This window comes from Pholcus phalangioides, unplaced genomic scaffold, assembly GCF_987345545.1.
Source record: "Pholcus phalangioides strain wild (caught in Gottingen) unplaced genomic scaffold, Ppha-v1.0 ptg000010l_1, whole genome shotgun sequence".
NCBI classification, from domain to species: domain Eukaryota; kingdom Metazoa; phylum Arthropoda; class Arachnida; order Araneae; family Pholcidae; genus Pholcus; species Pholcus phalangioides.
The window spans coordinates 20,518,820-20,536,774 of NW_028301603.1; the positions used below are offsets into that span (position 1 = coordinate 20,518,820).

The following is a 17,955-nucleotide window of genomic DNA, read 5'->3' on the forward strand; positions in this document are numbered from 1 at the left end:
TTTGTATAATGTAATTTGCAGCATTGCAATCATGGTGTGCATAAGTGCAGAGAGTTTGGAAATTTGTAAAATATTAGATGACATTTCTTAGCGTTCTTGTCTCAATGTATGCTTCATGTGTGGTCTGTGTTTGTGTTGTCAAGGCAAACCGAATCTGTCGCATGTAGAATTCTATTTTCCCGGATTGAAGGAGTGACAAAGCAATGGGCTTACATCTACTGGTATCACAAAATCCTACATGCACCTCAGAATTATTCTTCTGCAGAATTTCTGACAACTTAGTACATGCCACAATGTATGTTCTGAGTTTGTGGAGCCCTAACATATTCATGTTTTACTGGTGCTGCCCTCTGTCTAACATATTTTAAAGTAAAAATACCTGAATTTTACATTATATAAATATAAAATTTCGGAAACCGCAGAAAGCTGAACTCCATCTGAAAGTTTGAGATGCTACAAGTGATTCTTTGTTATATAGATGTTTGGGAAAGACATATGACAATGAATGGAGTGGGCAGTCATTTTAAGCAATTGACAATTTTGAGTATTCAAGAGAAAATTTAAATATGGGATTCAGTTCGCAATATCTCATTCCATGCTGCGATTTTCCAGAATTTTCACTTTCACAGCATCACATTAAAAATTGTTTACCTGCTGGTGCTGGAGTTGCTTACAACAAAACATCTGTTGCTAAATGTTTCAAGATGAGGAACAGCTGAAAGAAATAGATTGAATATGTGTGACTCTTAGTTCTGATAACTCAGTTATGATGAGCACCTGAACAATGAAAAAACCATGAATAGAAGTAACAAAGATGCTCACTTTAATTGGATTTTTTTTTTGTTACATGTATGTTTTTGTTTTAACTACGTAATATATGTAAAAAGTCGGGTTACTAACATAAGCATAGGATTAACAGAAATCCTCCTGGTCGTTACGCCCTCTGGGGGGCAATGGAATGTTCCAGAGGAGAAGCTACGGGTATAACATAGTATCCTATGGGTTAGATTGCGATGGGCGAACAAAATTTCTGAAGGGGACAATGGGACAAAAAAGGTTGGGAAAACACTGTTCTAGGAAAATGACGGCCCTGAATGTAAAAAACCGCAACATCCATTTTAAGAACACCGTTGTTTACTCACTAACATCTAATCTCATGTATGTAGGGGGTTGTTCTCTTTTATTCAGAAACAAAGGAAACGGGATGCCAACAACATTCAATTCTGATTTCTAGTAACATCATCTTTTGTGAAAATTAGGAAAAGGGACATTAAAAAGAGTTCCCATGCAAGCGTTCTTCTCTTTCTTTTCAAATCTTGTAATCCTGCAAAAGCATAAAAAATACAATATTTGTTATCGAACTGTGTCATTCGCCTCGATGCTGAAAAAATTACCAAAAACAAATTGAGGTTGTAGTCAAACCTTGTATCATATAATTACATAAATTAGAAATACAGTTGATTCTCGTTATTGAGATCCCATGTTATAGCAACTATTCCATTACAACAACAGGTAATATAATTCCCAAATGTTTTCAGAGAACAATTATGATATATATTTTACTTTCGATGTAAGGACCCTCCCAATATAACATTTTTGACGAAACAAAGGGGGTTGTTATATCAAGTTTCAATTGTATGTACAAAATGGAACTTCTCTTCGCATGATCTTGCAAACTGTCATTTGGTGGTGGTAATTCATCAAGAAAGGAAAAAATTTTATTTCCGTACTCAAATTTGTCAACAAAGTATTGTAGATTATTTCAAATTTTTTTTCTGTTTTTAGAACAAATAACATGTACAGAAGAAGAGTTCACTTGCGCAAATAACAAATGCATTACAATAAGGTGGTACTGTGATCAAGATGATGACTGTGGTGATGGAAGTGATGAGAAAAGCTGCCGTAAGTGCTTGGTATCATTTCTAACTAAAAATATAAATTTTTCTGTATTTTTATATAAATTTAAATACACGCATGTATTATGTACATATAAGATTGCTTCAAAGTTTTCTAACTATCTCTTAAAAATGCTCTCAGTATAGTTTTCGTCTTGTCATGAGAAGTGCTTTCTTTTTCCTTTGTACTGATCCCATCATATCTGCTTCTGATTGAAATCTGTCCTGAGCTGCCTTTTAACAAATGTACAATGCAGCTCTGTGCTATCGCAAATTTCTTTTCAAATTCTATGCATGAGACTTGCAGTCATGGGTGAACTTTCCCCAACAAGATTCTTTGCAACTCAACTTCTTAGTTCCCTGTGGGGGGAATAGGGTAATTTTGGAATGTTTTCGATCATGCTACATGCATATGAGTGTTATTGATAGGCTGAAGTTTATATTTTTGATATTTTCAATTCTTTACACTTGTTCATTCTAAAGAAGATGTCTTTCAATATTTGTACAATCGTGTTTTTGAAACCCTGTACATTTCTCAGAGTTTCATTAATTAAATTAAAATCACCTGATTCTAATTTTGATTATTTTTATTTCAACAGCAAATGTCACATGTTCCTCGTCTGAGTTCATGTGTCTCAATGGCAAGTGCATACCTGAGAGATGGCGTTGCGATGGAGATGTCGATTGCAATGATAATTCCGATGAGCATTCATGTCCACAATCCACCAAAATTCATTCACGTTGCAATTCCAAAGAGTTTATGTGTGACTCCAGGGACTGTATTCATAAGGCATGGGTATGTGATGGAGATCCAGATTGTCCTGATAAGTCTGATGAAAGAAATTGTAAGTAAAGTTGTTTCCTTCAAAACTCTTTATTAATATTTCTCAGAGGTAAATTGGTCAATTATCCACACCTCAATCTGCCTGTCTATGCCAACCAACAATACAATTTTTTTAGTGAAGGCGAGAGGTGGCTATCATTCTTCTCTGTATTCCTAGATGATTCAGATTATATGCCACCCCTGGATCGCAGAAAAAGTTAATGGTGATATAAATCAGTACAGAAGATTAAATGACTTTGCTTAATAATACTAAAAAAATCAACAAATAAGGAAAATACCAGGAAATATTAAAAAAAAGGTTTTTAGTATTTTCTGGTATTTAAAGATATCTACGCTAAAGATTTTTTTAATATAAATCAGTGTGTTCTTAATTCATGAGCCTATTTGGGTATGGCCTAGGGGCGTCATGAAAATGAGATCTCTGTGAAATATTCTAAAGTAAGAGCATGTAAATTGGTGGGCAGACATTTTTAGCCAGGTAGGTGAATGTTAGAAAAATTACTTTGCCTGAGTTTATTACATGATGCTCTTAAGACTGTCCCCAGTATGAATCATAGTAGAAAGGGAGAGGTTTAGTTTGAGTATTTTCCTCATTGAAATTATTATTGTGCTAATCATGGGAATAATAAATGTTGAATTACACTTTAAAGTTATTCACCTCCATCATGATCCCCACTGCTTGTTTTGTTGCATAATTACATAAAATTGCATGTAATCTTTTTTTTTTTCATTTTGTGCAAATAGCATTTAAAAAAAGCAGCCATTTTAAATTTGACATGCATTTCATGTGTATCAAAAATAGTTTGAAACTATGAATTTTAAGACTCATTTTCATTGGCTTAAAAGGTACGGTGACATGTCGACCAGATCAGTTCAAGTGCCACAGCAACCAGTGTATACCAGGTCCTCAACAATGCAATGGAATTAAAGAATGTTCAGATGGTTCTGATGAAATGGACTGTCCTAGTAAGCAATTTTTTTTCCTTGATTCGAGATACAAATTTGAGATCAGAATCTCTGTTTTCAACAAATTAATGAATTTTTTTAAAAGCCCCTTTGCATATGCATATCTTGAAGTCTTTTCTGTTGATACACTTTGTATCTGATTCGTTAAATTGAATGCATAAGCTACTGTATAAAATCATTTGACAGTATTTATTAAATTTGTTTTCCCCTTCAGCTTTGAACAAAGTTTGCAATCAACAGACAGAGTTTCAATGTGCTCCAGGCCACTGTATACCTTTGCGTTACGTTTGTAATGGCAAGAATGATTGTGGTAATTGGGAGGATGAACCACGAGGCAAATGTCGTAAGTGATTTTCGTATGGTACATTCAAACTCTTTGCATATGTATCTGGGTTTAAGCTAGGTAAAAAATTCCTTTAGTAAAAAAGCGAAAAAAAAAATTTAGCAAATGTTAAAATGATAATGACTGATGGATGGATGTCTACTCATTTCGTACCTCCTGTATGCATTTTTATTAAAGCAGCTACTACTACTTTTGTATTCTAAGATTTTCTTTCGTGTTTTGGGAAAAATGCGGCCGCAGCTTAAACCCTGGAACGTATATGCAAGTAGGGTCTTTATATAACAAACTTACGTGAAACAAATTTTTCTATGTAACAAAAGTTCTACCTTACATTTGAATAAATTTGTTTTGCACAACAATATACATCAATAGAGAATATGAGAAACCTTATATTCATGTTATCCAAAATTAATTTAAAAAATGTGAAGAGAAAAGAATCAAATTCATGGAGATAATTCACATGAACCAATGTTAATTTAAAAAATATACGTAATTATGATTACTATTACATAAGTGTTGTTGAGCTGGAAGTGGGGAAAAGGGTTAGTTAATAATACTGAAAAATAATTTATATTATTTATAATAGAGAAAGACCTACACAGGATGATTCAGAAAAGATGGAAAAAATTTAAGAGATGATGGTACACACCAATGCAAAGAATGCATGGTCTGACATGAAATGCAAATGTGCTAGCGTGTTATGAAACGGCCGTCCCTCAAACGTTAAAACACCATTCCTGTTTACATTAATCGGGAGAAAAAGAACACCATGCATGGAAATGTAACCTGGGGAAGAAGAAGAAACCATATGTAAATCTGCATCACAGTGAATAAAAGGCACGTATGCCATTCCTGTGAAGTTATTCCAGTGTGCAACCGTTCTAACAGTTGTAATGTATGGGATGGTGTCCTCACCTTTTATTCACTGTGATGCAAATTTGCATACGGTTTCTTCTTCCCCAGGTTTACATTTTCATGCATGGTGTTCTTTTTCTCCCGATTAATGTAAACAGGAATGGTGTTTTAACGTTTGAGGGACGGTCGTTTCATAACACGCTATTGCATTTCATGTTAGACCATGCATTCTTTGATGAAAATTGTTTGTATTGGTGTGTACTATCATCTCTTAAAGCTTTCCTATCTTTTCTGAATCACTTTGTATAATGAGAATCATAAAATAATACTCAAGAAACTGAAGAAACATATCCTTATGAAGGAGTTATCATTATAGATGGAATATATTTAACCTCTTTCGCTTACAAGGGACGAATGTGCGTAGGTCTTGATGTTCGTGGGCATTAATACCATAGGCATATACGAGCGTCATAGGGAAATTACAATAAAGCAAGCCAGTGTTGTTGTGGTAGCATAATATGAATGTTATGTCATCTGGTTGTGTGGGGTATATGGTTTTTTATGAAGGCAAGAGAAATAAGTTTCTCCATTTGTCAACTTCATTCTTGAGTGCACTGATGAAATTGTGGAGCAATGTCTCATTCACTATTTGGCACTGAAGCTATTCAACCTTCAACTTGACAAGGCTTCACAGAAGATTCAACATTGTTTGGTGCCTGTTCCACCAACGAACAAGAAAAAAATGACCATAAAAGTCAGTGTAAAATTTATTGTCTGTGTCAACTAAAATTTGTAAGGACAGTAGGAAAATGTACACAGGCTGCCCAAGTCAATCAATGCAATTTGTAGCATTGAATTTTTCACGACAAAGCATGAATGAGAGTGTACTGTTTTAAGTAATTCACATATGTCTGCCCAAGTGGAAATTTTGTTATATAATGTTAAATTACCTCTATTTCCCCATACTATATTACTCTATATTAGCATCACTACAATGAATGTTTAATCAGATCAGATATTCAACTAGCTGATCTTGTGCATCTTGAACAGTTGCAGCTAACGCTTGCCTGATGCAGAAATGGTTAACAATATGAAAAGTGCATGGAAACCTGAGAGTAGCATCATTATATATGCGATTATCAACAACACTATTGAAGGATATTATTGGATTTTTGCCATGTATAAGAAATTTTTTTGGTGGAACAAAACTTTGTTTTATGGCAGACTACACATTTTTCATTTAACTTGATAAAATAAAGCATATTTATTATGTTTAGGGAATGATCAAATGTCTCAATATCATAAGAATTTGACAGTTGCATGTGATAGTGTAGTGTGTGTTGCAAGGCTTTAATTGAATTAATTGTTTTGGGGAGATATATTAAATTGATGATTGTTTTAGTTTCAATGGCGAGTTATGTGACTTTATCTATAGCAGATATTTTCAGACATTTCTATTCTGGGTGGGGAGCAATCCTTTTGAGATCCCTCCTGGTTACAACCTTGCATCAGCTTGAAAGCTATGCTAAGAAATGTGTTTCGTTTGTTTTAAAATCCATGTTCGTGAAAACCTTGTGAACTCTTCTTGACTGCTGTATTGTATAGGTTTCACTGACATAAACTAATGAACAAATGTTTAAAACAATCTTGCTTTTTTTTGTTTCATAGATGTCAACGAGTGCCAAAATAATAATGGTGGATGTTCACAGAAGTGTATAGATTCATCTGCAGGTTATCGTTGTGAATGTTACACAGGTTATAAGCTGACTGACAATAACAAAACTTGTGAAGGTATCTAAAATTGTTCTTGTTTATATGTATAGTACACAATAAATAGAAGCCCTTATTGAGAAGAATAAAACTTTGCCTTTATATATCAAATTTATTCAAAACATTATTGAAGACAAATACTAGAATAAGTAAGTTTCAGTCACTTAATGGGTGCTGTTGTCAATGGTAAACAAAAAGATGCACATTTCAATTGACCACAGAGGATTCTGAATAAAATAACGCATCCTTCACCAAAGATGACTATGAAATGAAGTTTGGAATACTATTCTCATCATTTGAGCAATCACCGAAGCTCAACGACATGATGTTGGAATTGTTGATAGAAGTGAAAAGAAAGTTGAAAGACCATTTCCTCCAATGACCCTGTGAAAGTGCTGTGATAAACTAATAGATGGAATATATATTTACACTATGAAAAGTGCATTGGAACCAGAGTAATAATTATTGTTATACAGAATTTTTTTGCTTTATTATTTGAATGAATTTTCTCTCAACTACATCCCAGTAACCCGGTACAACCTTGATCTGATTTGTGCTGGATTAGTGAGAATCTACTGCACAAAAGTTTTGTCAAGGTTATATTTTCTTCATGTTATGAAAATACTCATGGAATTAAAAATCTTTACAAAAAAACACGATTATGATCTTCAGGTTATATCAGTCAAAAAATCTGTGGAATATGGCCAGGATTATTTGAATGTAATTTTGATTTTTTTTTTTTTTTCCTTCAGACATCAATGAATGTGAAATGCCAGGCTCATGTTCACAACTCTGTACAAATACCAAAGGCAGTTTCAAGTGCAGTTGCATGCCTGGTTACAGCCTAGAGCCAGTCAACCACCACCGATGCAAAGCGCAAGGTAAATTTGAGCTATTGTATTTTTTATTTTTTATCATTTGAGGTAGCTTATTAATGAGGAAAAAAAAGAACTTTTATTTCGAAAAAAACTAAGTTTTTCGTCTTCTCATGGCTTTTTTCTGTAATCGTGATCAGCAAAGCACTACCTTTTCTGTCTGCAGGCCAGATATGTGAGATAGCCACAACTCACTGGTCATAAACTAGTATACCTATGGTGTAAATTTTTACATGTTTCTATATCATCAAAGTTAAGTTCCTTCCATTTAATTATAAAATTTTATCTGCTTGTTGTATGTAGTATTATTTTATCAGCACAACCTGAAAAGAAAGTTTATTGTAAGTTAAAGGTTGTTAAAAGATGCCCCCAAAAGCTTTTTGCGACTAATTAATGTTTATAGTTTTTGAAAGAATTAGCTTCATGAGTGCTTTTGCAAAATCTAATGCGACAAAACATCAGTTTTTCACAAATCTTGTGTAATTGTTTTTATTTATTTTAAATATTCAGATGGTCATATGATTTTGTTGTTCTCAAACCGTTATGACATAAGACGTATCAATCTGGAAACATGGGAATACACGTCAGTTGCAAGCAAGCTGCGTAGTACAGTTGCCATGGATTACCATTACTGGAAGAAGTTCATTGTATGGACTGATGTTGCTGAAGAAAACATAAAAAAGTGAGTACTGATTTATCAAATGCTGGTTCTATGTGAACATTTTAGGAATGCATCCGATAGAAATAAGTATGTATATATTATGTTTTAATATTTAATCTTTGGCTGTAGTGATTTCTGCTCCATAAAATGCAACTGTTGCATTTTTTCGATTTCATGTTACCTTCATTGTTCTATCTTATGGTTTCTCAACATTTCTAAACTTGAGGACCAATAAAATTCCGGAAAAAATTCGATGGCCCACCAACTTATAGCAAGAGTTCTGCAGAGGAATATGGACTAGGTGCATGTCTGGTTTAGTAGTAGCACGAATGGTGTTAGCCTATGACACATATTTTACGAGACATCCCTGTAGGTATTTTTATGCAGCAAAGTTCATTTTATAATTTGCAATTTCTACTGAAATTGTGAATACACAATTTTTTTAACAGCATAATTACCATAATGTAATTTATAAATATTCATCGCACATATTTGTCCTATTAAACGTTTTTTTGCAAGCTACATTGCAATTAACTTTGATTTCTAGTAGCCTTTCATTTCCCCATCCTTTAATAATTTTAATAACTTGAAATTTTGTTGATAATTATATTTTTTTGGGGCAATCACCACTAGAACAAGGAACATGCATAATTCTTGACTACAAAAATACATTAGACTGCACGCATACTCAGAACATTTCCAGCATGTACCGATTCAGGAATGTATAAGAGGTGCATATGTACAGTTAAGTAGTGGTATTTAGGATCTCGCAATTTCCTCTATTTTTATCGATCAACACAAGTGAGATCTAATTTTTTAATTTTAATAAATGAGGGTAGTACTAATAAAAGTTGCATACAACTGAATAAGTTTTCATTTAGTCTGAATTGAATTATTTGGTCTTTCAGACCACCTCTAGTCCACTGGCCTTACATTCAGAAACACTGCTCCATCTGATGTTCATTAGTCTGAAGTTGTTATTCAAGCAACTTTATATGACAACTATCAGATGATTTTTCATATTTCTGTATTAAGAATTCAATTTTTTCCCCCTTTCAGAGCTCCGCTTCCTGATGCATCACCAATAAGTGTTTTGCAAGGTAGCAAGGTCGGACTGGTAGATGGGGTTGCAATAGATTGGATACATGATCTTATATATTGGACAGATACTATGAAAAACACAATAGAAGTATCTGATATCAGTGGACACAATCGTGTGGTTTTGATATCTAAAAATCTTGATGAACCAAGATCGATTATTGTTAATCCTCTTGAAGGGTAAGCAAAGGTTTCCTAATTTTTTTAACAAATCTATAATTCAGTATAACTTAATGTAGAGAAATTTTTCTTATTGTTCTCTTCTCTGATGTATTGGGTAAGTGTGCATAATATATCAATGTCAAACCAGCAATAATTTCATTGACTTATTATTCTCTTGTGAATGATATTCACATGAAAAAATATATACATATTTTTTGTGTGTATAATGTATGTATAAAAACATGTATCAGATCATTAATCTTGTTTTCTCGTCTTATCATTAAGGTGGATGTTTTGGTCTGATTGGGGTGAGCCAGCTAAGATTGAACGTGCTGGTATGGATGGTAGCCATAGGAATTCTATAATCAATACAGATATAATGTGGCCAAATGGATTATGTCTCGGTTAGCGTTTTTCAAATAAATATTCCAATTTCTATTTATTAAACTAATATGGTCAAAGCTCGATTTTAGGAACCTCTAATTTACAAACCACACATTGTTTTGAACTAAATTTCTGGCCCCAAACAATATAAGGGAATAGTAAACGTCTTTCACATTTACAAACTTCCAATTTTATAAACTAATTCTTCACGTCTATACAGGTTCATAAAAATGAACATCGACAGCAGTATACTGCTGAAGCTGAGTTAGAAGTAGTAACGATCTTGTATGTCAGGGCATCTTTATTTAAAAAAACATCAGTAATGAGTTCTAAGACCTAAGATGCAAGTCTAGGTCTTAATTTTTCTACTGATGCATTTTTTTAAATAATTAGGTGCCCAAGTTTCATCAGAATCTGTTGGCCAGACTATATATTCAGTGACGTTTCCTTTTCTGTTTCTAATGTTTGATTAGATTTGGTTTCCAAGAGGCTTTTCTGGGTCGATGCAAAGCTTCATATTCTTTCAAGCTCTGACTTCGATGGCTCAAACAGAAGAGTTGTTATTTCATCTAATGCAATACTAGGACACCCTTTCTCTGTGGATGTGTTTGAAGTGAGTGAATTTTCATTTCTTATTGTTGTTAATTATATCTTACTCAGAAATTTATTTGAACACACTGTTATCAGTATACATGAAAACGAGTTTATTCAGAAAGGCAGAGCAATAAATTAAATTTTGTGTGTGAAAAACTGGTGGCTGGCATTGCTATGCTTGTAATCATTCTAATTAGTTGATTTTCTTTTCAAACACAAAGGCTTTACATAACCTTAATTTAACTTCAAACAACTAATTGAATAATTAATTTTAAACGAAGCAAGAATCAAGAATATAGTGAATATTTCGCTATTATATCAATCAATTTTCATTAAAAATTTCAGCAGATAATACAAATGGTCATAATGATGGATTCTCATTGCAAGGATTTAGGTTCGAACCCCACCATCCCCATAGTGGTGGTCAGCTGAAGTTTGTTTCTGCGGTTCCCAACTTTGTGATACATATGCAGGCCAATCTCTGTTAAAAATTCTTGCCGCAGAGAGCAACACTCCTGCAACGATACAATTACTCAATCATTACATTTCCCTTATAGTTAGAAGAACTAATGGTAGATGGCAGCACTACATATAACAATCATTACAAAGAAACAAACTTCACTTTCAGGTTCACAGTGTACATGCACATTCAAACATGTAACAATTCATTAGAAGTTCCGCAGAGGAATGTGAACGAGGTGCACAGTAGTAGTACATAATACACAGTACATCCATTGCTTTGAGTAGGTGCATTTGTATTTTGTTATATACAGTAAAATACTGTTATGCCATGAGTATCAATGGGTATAACTCGCCCCCCCCCCCCCACATTGCAATCTAGCCATGATAAAAAAAGGGTTATATCAAATTGTTCTGTTAATTAATTTTAAATTGTTGATACCATAGAATCTTGATATAATCTGAGGTAAACAGGCAGAGACCACCTCGAATTATTGAAAATTCAGATTATCGGAGGGGGGGGGGAAGAGAATAGAAAACTACATTTCAAGTATGCGGGTAAGGGATACCCATTCTTAGTTGTTTTGCACTTAATTCAATGGCTTAATTCATTTTAAAAAAAGCTGCCACGACCTGTGGCACCTTTATAAGGGGAGGCTGGCAGGAGCTTCAGCCCTGCGGGGGCCCTTCGTATGCATGTTATTTTTTTTCGCACCTATAAATCTACTATAGAACAGCCTGCAAAAAATTCTAACCTGGAGTATACTGAACACCTTAGTCTAGGAATCAAGACCCTTTTCAATCCTTGACAAGACCCCATCAAACTGAAATTACTCATATTCGTAGAAAAAATGAGACAAAATGAAACAAAACTTGTTCTTGGTGGATAAGCAGAGATTTTGAGAAGGAATTTTGACTTCTAGCATCTCAAATTATCTGGGAGATACCCCAAATTATCAAGCCATCTCTTTTTTTGTAATACTGATGCAATATCAAGGTTCGGCTATATTCCAAAATAGGTCTGTTGAATGTACTCATGATTACGATCCGTAATTGTGGTATAAGTATTTATATGAGGGATAAATAGGGGAATTCACATTTTATTCAATCCTTTAAAACCTAATTCCACATTTTGGAAGGGGAGGTGAACCCTCAGGTCATTCCCTGGCTACTGCCTTGCATTACCATTTCTCCCCCTCCCCCCTTCGTGAGTTTTTGAGGTTATAATTTATGCTTTCATTTTCTGCATTTTTATTTTGCTACGTATATAGGATTGGGTATTCTGGACCGATTGGGAAACCGAAGCTATTCACAAGGCAAATAAGTTTACTGGTCAAGAGAGGACTGTAGTGGTGAATAAGATTTTTTCGCCTATGGATGTCCATGTCTATCACAGCTACAAGCAACCATTGGGTAAACTTTTAAACTTTTTATAATATGATTTGCAATCATTAATTATTATTGCACCAGATGCATTAAATTTTTTTACCCTTCAATATGGAATTCATGGAAAAAATTGTTTTTTTGTCCAATCATTGAATTATAATTATCAGGTATGAATTATTGCAATGAATTGAATGGGATGTGCTCACATTTATGTCTGCGTGCTCCAAGGATCAATATATTTTCTGCTAACTTCACCTGTGCCTGTCCAGATGGTATGAGTTTGAATCCTGATCGAAGGACATGTTCGCAAAATGGTACACATTTTTTCTTGATTTTGTATCTTTAGCTTATTCTCTCATTTTTCGTTTGAGAATTGTAAAACTAAACCAATAGTTTGTTATTGTGAGGTGGAAGTATGAATATATTAAATTGAATCAAATCAAAAATCATTGAAAATACTCGAGACATCGTCATTGTGTTCCACAACAAACTTAAATAAATTATTTGCTTCAAACTAACTTGTACAAAAAAACATGAATTAAACATGATCAAACTACACAGCCTAGAACAAATTATCAATTGAAAGAAAAGTTTCAACTAACCTTTTACCAGCCGAATTAAGATTTGAATTAATTTTCTAATTTTTTTTGTTATTTTCTATCCTGATCCTTTAGTTTAGAGATATCAACTGTAAAATTCATGAAAAAAAATTTTTTGTATGGTTTCTGGAAGCAACATTAAAAACAAAACAAAAAATATTAAATTTCATTCTTCCTTAAAAATAGGTAATTTAAAAAATTAAGTTTGTGCCATAATTGCTGAATTGAATAAAATTTTTGTTTTGTAAATTAAGTTTGGAATCTCATGTATTCAGGAAAAAAAAATCAAATGCTTTCATGCAAGAAAAATATTTTTTCAATTAATAAAACTGATGTTCTCTCTCCCAATTGGGACATTGGCCATTAAAAGGTTAAAGAAAAGCTTTGTTTGTCACACACACAAATTTGGACTGCTCATCACGTTATCTTGCATTGAGGAGTCCGGCAAAGACACTAAAAACTGTTATTTATAGTAAAGGTGTCCCCTTCTCAAAAACGTAAGCACTCAAAAAGGTATTACCCAACTTTAATCATGAACAGTCACAAAGCGAGTGAACTAAGCTTTATGAAATACTTTTACACTTTGAAAAAAAAAACCTCTACTCTGATTGCCGTGATTTGTGAGAATGACATTTGCTTAGATCTCTGTGCTTTTTAACATAAACCGAATTGTTGTAGCCCTGCAATTTCTGACATTTGTGTGGAAAAAAATCTACATTGAACAAAAGAGATGATTGCAACATAGTAACTGACCGGAAAAAAATATTTTTTCTCTAATTAAAATGAGAAAGTCTGCCTATACAACTGCTAATGCTTGAATATTTACGATGTAGGGAATGGCGTTCACAACAGCGTCTCGGTTTAATTATTTCAAGCATTTCTTTGCTTACTGAAGCATAAGTAATTTTCTCAATATGATACTGTTGCATTTTATATCTGAAGATACTTCTCTGTAAAATTTATCACAGTTAAACATCGAAATGGAGTCGAAAATACAATAGCAGTGTTACTAACAAAATAATAGTACTATCAGTAAACACTAATAGTAATAATAAAATTTCATATCAATCAACAAATTAGTGATTATATCAACAGAAAAAATATGAAATTCGTATTAACACTAGAACTGCATGGTCTTTCTGACCACTTTTTCAAACTTTGATTGCCTTTTAAACCTTGATCGCCATTTGCGACTTTATTTTTCAAAATTTGACAATTTCGCTCCTTGACTTTGCCTAATTGGTTGAAAGAAATCTTTTAGCCCAAAAACACATTTTAAGTAATTGCATTGATTTTCTTTACAATAACTACTACCTAGAACTACTGAGCTGTCATTTTGACAGCAGTTGAAAATTTTGTTGCTTAACCAGCATTCTTTAAGAAATAAAATTGTTTTTCTCTTCCAAAACAAGGGTATAGAATTGTTTTTGTTACATTTCAGCCGTAAGCAAACATATAGGGCGTTTCAAAAAAAGATGGGCTGATTCCTAAAAGGTGGTAGAATACATTGAAATGATCTCTACTTTTTGTTTTTATAAATACTCAGAAAATATATAGCACATAGCTTCCAGAAAGCCCTTGAGGGTAAAGCCAAGGATTGTGAATCACATTTTATTTTCGACCATGCCTTTTGCATAGGTGGCAGAACCCTAAGGATTCAGGTCACTTGAGCTCCAAAGAATTTTTATGAAGCATTCCTGTTCATGGAACACACAAAATAATGCATTTACCTTTCCCAGCGTGTTTTATTCAATCCCTAATATGCCAGATGTCTGACATCCCCAGTAACCCTTCATTTTTTTCCTTATTAGAACCCCTGAGTAGGCAGGCGGGGGGGGGGGGGTCATTCAGTTGTCGTAGAGCAACTTGTATTCCAAAATTTTCAAATCTATGAATAATACAGAATTTAAATTTGAAAAGTATAAACATAACATTTTTCAAATTTATATTCTGTATTATTCCAGTCTCAAGTTAAGGAAGCTTCATTGCATATAGAAGATTAAAATTACACAAGCACAGTACAAAACATTAAACACTCAGACTATAAAAATTTTGAGGGCAGAAATCCTGACTTTTTTTTGCTCTCGGGTTATTTAATATATTGTATCTTATACAGCTTCTGATAAGCTCTAATTTTACTAGCAGAGAACCTTGCTATGGGGAATAAACTTTTTTTTCCTTTTTGTTTTAGTTGTCCCTGCAACGACACAACCAACAACATTTTCGGTACTCTCAACAAAAGGTAAGTTCTAGTTTATCCTATTTTGAGTGTAAATTATTCATGTGCATTAAAGCAAGTGTGTCCAACCTTTTATGTTCTCTGGGCCACACTGAGAAGGAAAACTGTAGGATCATGCAGAGGCATATGCAGGATCGACCTTTGGAAGGGGTGCACGAGGAACTCCTTCTGGAGAATTTTCAGTTATTAACTTTTAAAAAAGCATTTTAAATTAACAGAAATTGATTAAGATAGCATTTAAAGGTATTTTCTTTCAATATTTTAATAATTGTACAAATACAGTAAAACCTGTCTTTAACAGAATCACAAGGGACCAAGATTTTTTTTCATCTAACACAAGTTTCCGCTCAATTAACATAATGTGTAACGACCTGGTATGTAATTGAAATAAAATAAATTAATTCAAAACAAAGTAAATAATTTGAAAATAGATAAAGTAATATACATTATTTACTTTATAATTACTAAATATTTATGTTTTGACAGCATCTGCATAAAACTTCACCCCACACTGTTTCTCTTCTGAAATGGCAACACAACATTTACGTTCTTTTTGACTTTCTCTAAAATTTTCGATGAGGATGTTAGTATCTGTCATGTTAGGTTCAGTTTTTATATTGTCATCTATGTTTATGTAATCTTCAGCACTAAGGCATAACTAGGATTTTTCTGGGCGTGGGGGACATAATTTTGCCACCTCTACCACTGTAAAATTCAATAATTTTATTAGTGTTTTTGTTCCCACCTAAAATATGTTGCCCCTTGAATTTTACCATCCGAGTAGTTGCTCTCTGCACCTCCTAATTCCAGCACTGCGATCAAGGAAAGCAGATTGCATAAAATTTTGTAAGTCTTGCGTATCATTCGGAAATCCAACCCTTGCTCTGATTTCTTCCGTAGAAAAGCTTGCTTTTCCGAAAATTTCCTTTACAATTTCAGAAAGCAACTGCTCTATTACACATGGTTTATCAAAACCACAGCATCAAATACCGAAACGGTTTTTGCTGATCTAAGGATGGATGATGTAGAACTCTCAATGGCAAGCAGTAAAAAATTTTGGTAGAGCACTTTAACAATTTTGTACGAATCCCTTGGGCAGTTGATCACGAAGAACTCAGTGTTTGTGTTAAATTTTCTGTTAAGAGGGTACAATTTCCGTTTCTGCGTTTAACATATTTAGTTTAATCTAGGTTTTTTAACATGTATTAGTATTGAAATCATAGGACTAAGATTTTTTCCATTGAACACAAGTTTCCGTTTAAAACAGGTTCTGTTAGACAGATTTTTTAAAATATTTTTAGTCTTTTGATTGTGCCCCTTCTGGGGGGGGCATGCTCAAAATATAAATAATAACTGATGAGAACACTTCAAACTTTTACTATTCTAAGTTTAAAAAATTTTACAAACCTTTCATCCTCGTCATGGTGATAAAAGATACTTTCAATCTTTTACCCAAAACACTTCATATATATGTAATGCAAGTTCATTTACTCTATGATTATTGCGGTATTTTATTTTATTAAATATTTGGCAATATATATATGCATTGACTCCAATAATTGATATCATAGCAGATGTTCATTTTTACAATCTTAAGCAGACTTGAACAATTATTTTGTAAAATCAAAAGTTCTTAAATAGGAAAGACATTCAAAAACATGGCATGTTTGGATCAGAGAATTAGTTCATGGAAATATGTCAGCTTGTGAAGTAGAAGTTCGTGAAATCAAATGGCAACTCTGTTACATTTGTATGTAGTGTTTCTTCACATCAAGTTTAATATTGTATAAGGAAAGAAATTTCAAAATTGTTAAAAATGACACTCTTCATGAAGGCACGAATGCTAGCTAATCTTCCCATTATAAAGTCTCGCCACAGAAAGCAACAGGCATACAACGGTATTTAAATTCAATTATTATACTTCACTCATCGTTTAAAAATAAATGGAAGCACTATAACAAGCATTACACAGAAATAAACTTCATGTTAGGTTCACAACTTATAAACTTACATTCCAACATATTCATATACTCGTCCATATTCCTCTATGGAATTGGACGAGTGCATGTGTAATTTGATAGTGCCTTTTCATTAAAACTGAAGTTATAATCTGTTTTTTTTCTTTTTAATATCTGAAAATATGTTGAAAATTTTTTTTTTTCTTAGCCACGTATGTACTACCATCGACTAGATATTATTCCCCTACATCCATAAGTAAAAAGGGGAATTCTGTTACTAAGAATACTGCACACTTTTACACATCTTCGGCACCATATTCTGTGACTGAGAAAAGTATCTTTGTGACGGCTGCCACTGGCAATGGTATATTGATTTCAATGATATTTGCTTCATTGGCTTCTGTGCATTTCTGAAAACAGCCGTCTTCTCTAAGCACATGTTTTTTTTTTCCTTGTGATTTATGTTGCATGTCCTGTTCTATGTGTTAGTCCTTCAGGGAATGGAAAATTTAATAACTTTTGCATGCATTTTATTTTTTTAAACCTTCATGTCTTGTGCTTGTTTATACGTAACTTGTTAATCTAGTCAGCTACATGATGCTAGTCAGCTTGTAAATACTGCATTATACTTGTGAACTTTTAAACCCTGGAAATAAACTATTCAGGTTTTTGTTTATAAGTCATTTTTTAAATTTAGTATGCAATAAAAAAATCCAACTGCACATAAAATAATAAGCTAGTTGACTTGAATGTGTTGCAACTCTTCTTGTATTTTTTTATATATGCTTTCTTTAAATACCTTTTTCTGCATGATTAAGCTTTTTTGCTCTTTTGAATGATATTTATTACATATCACATCTATTGGCT

The 17,955-nt window shown here is 33.1% G+C and overlaps 1 protein-coding gene across 2 annotated transcripts in view; it reads left to right on the plus strand.

The window, feature by feature from the left end:
* LOC149081090 (very low-density lipoprotein receptor-like) overlaps positions 1-17,955 on the plus strand; it is a 50,568-nt gene that overhangs the window by 16,933 nt on the left and 15,680 nt on the right. Inside the window, exons 5-18 of one of the 2 annotated variants that reach the window (XM_089237870.1) lie at positions 1,786-1,902; positions 2,495-2,740; positions 3,586-3,705; positions 3,920-4,048; positions 6,572-6,694; positions 7,426-7,554; positions 8,059-8,230; positions 9,269-9,487; positions 9,755-9,873; positions 10,327-10,466; positions 12,178-12,319; positions 12,460-12,606; positions 15,083-15,133; positions 17,297-17,452. In XM_089237870.1, coding sequence (XP_089093996.1) covers positions 1,786-1,902; positions 2,495-2,740; positions 3,586-3,705; positions 3,920-4,048; positions 6,572-6,694; positions 7,426-7,554; positions 8,059-8,230; positions 9,269-9,487; positions 9,755-9,873; positions 10,327-10,466; positions 12,178-12,319; positions 12,460-12,606; positions 15,083-15,133; positions 17,297-17,452 — 2,010 coding nt within the window. The remainder of the gene's footprint in view (positions 1-1,785; positions 1,903-2,494; positions 2,741-3,585; positions 3,706-3,919; positions 4,049-6,571; positions 6,695-7,425; positions 7,555-8,058; positions 8,231-9,268; positions 9,488-9,754; positions 9,874-10,326; positions 10,467-12,177; positions 12,320-12,459; positions 12,607-15,082; positions 15,134-17,296; positions 17,453-17,955) is intronic. The other variant, XM_089237871.1, reaches the window with a different exon arrangement.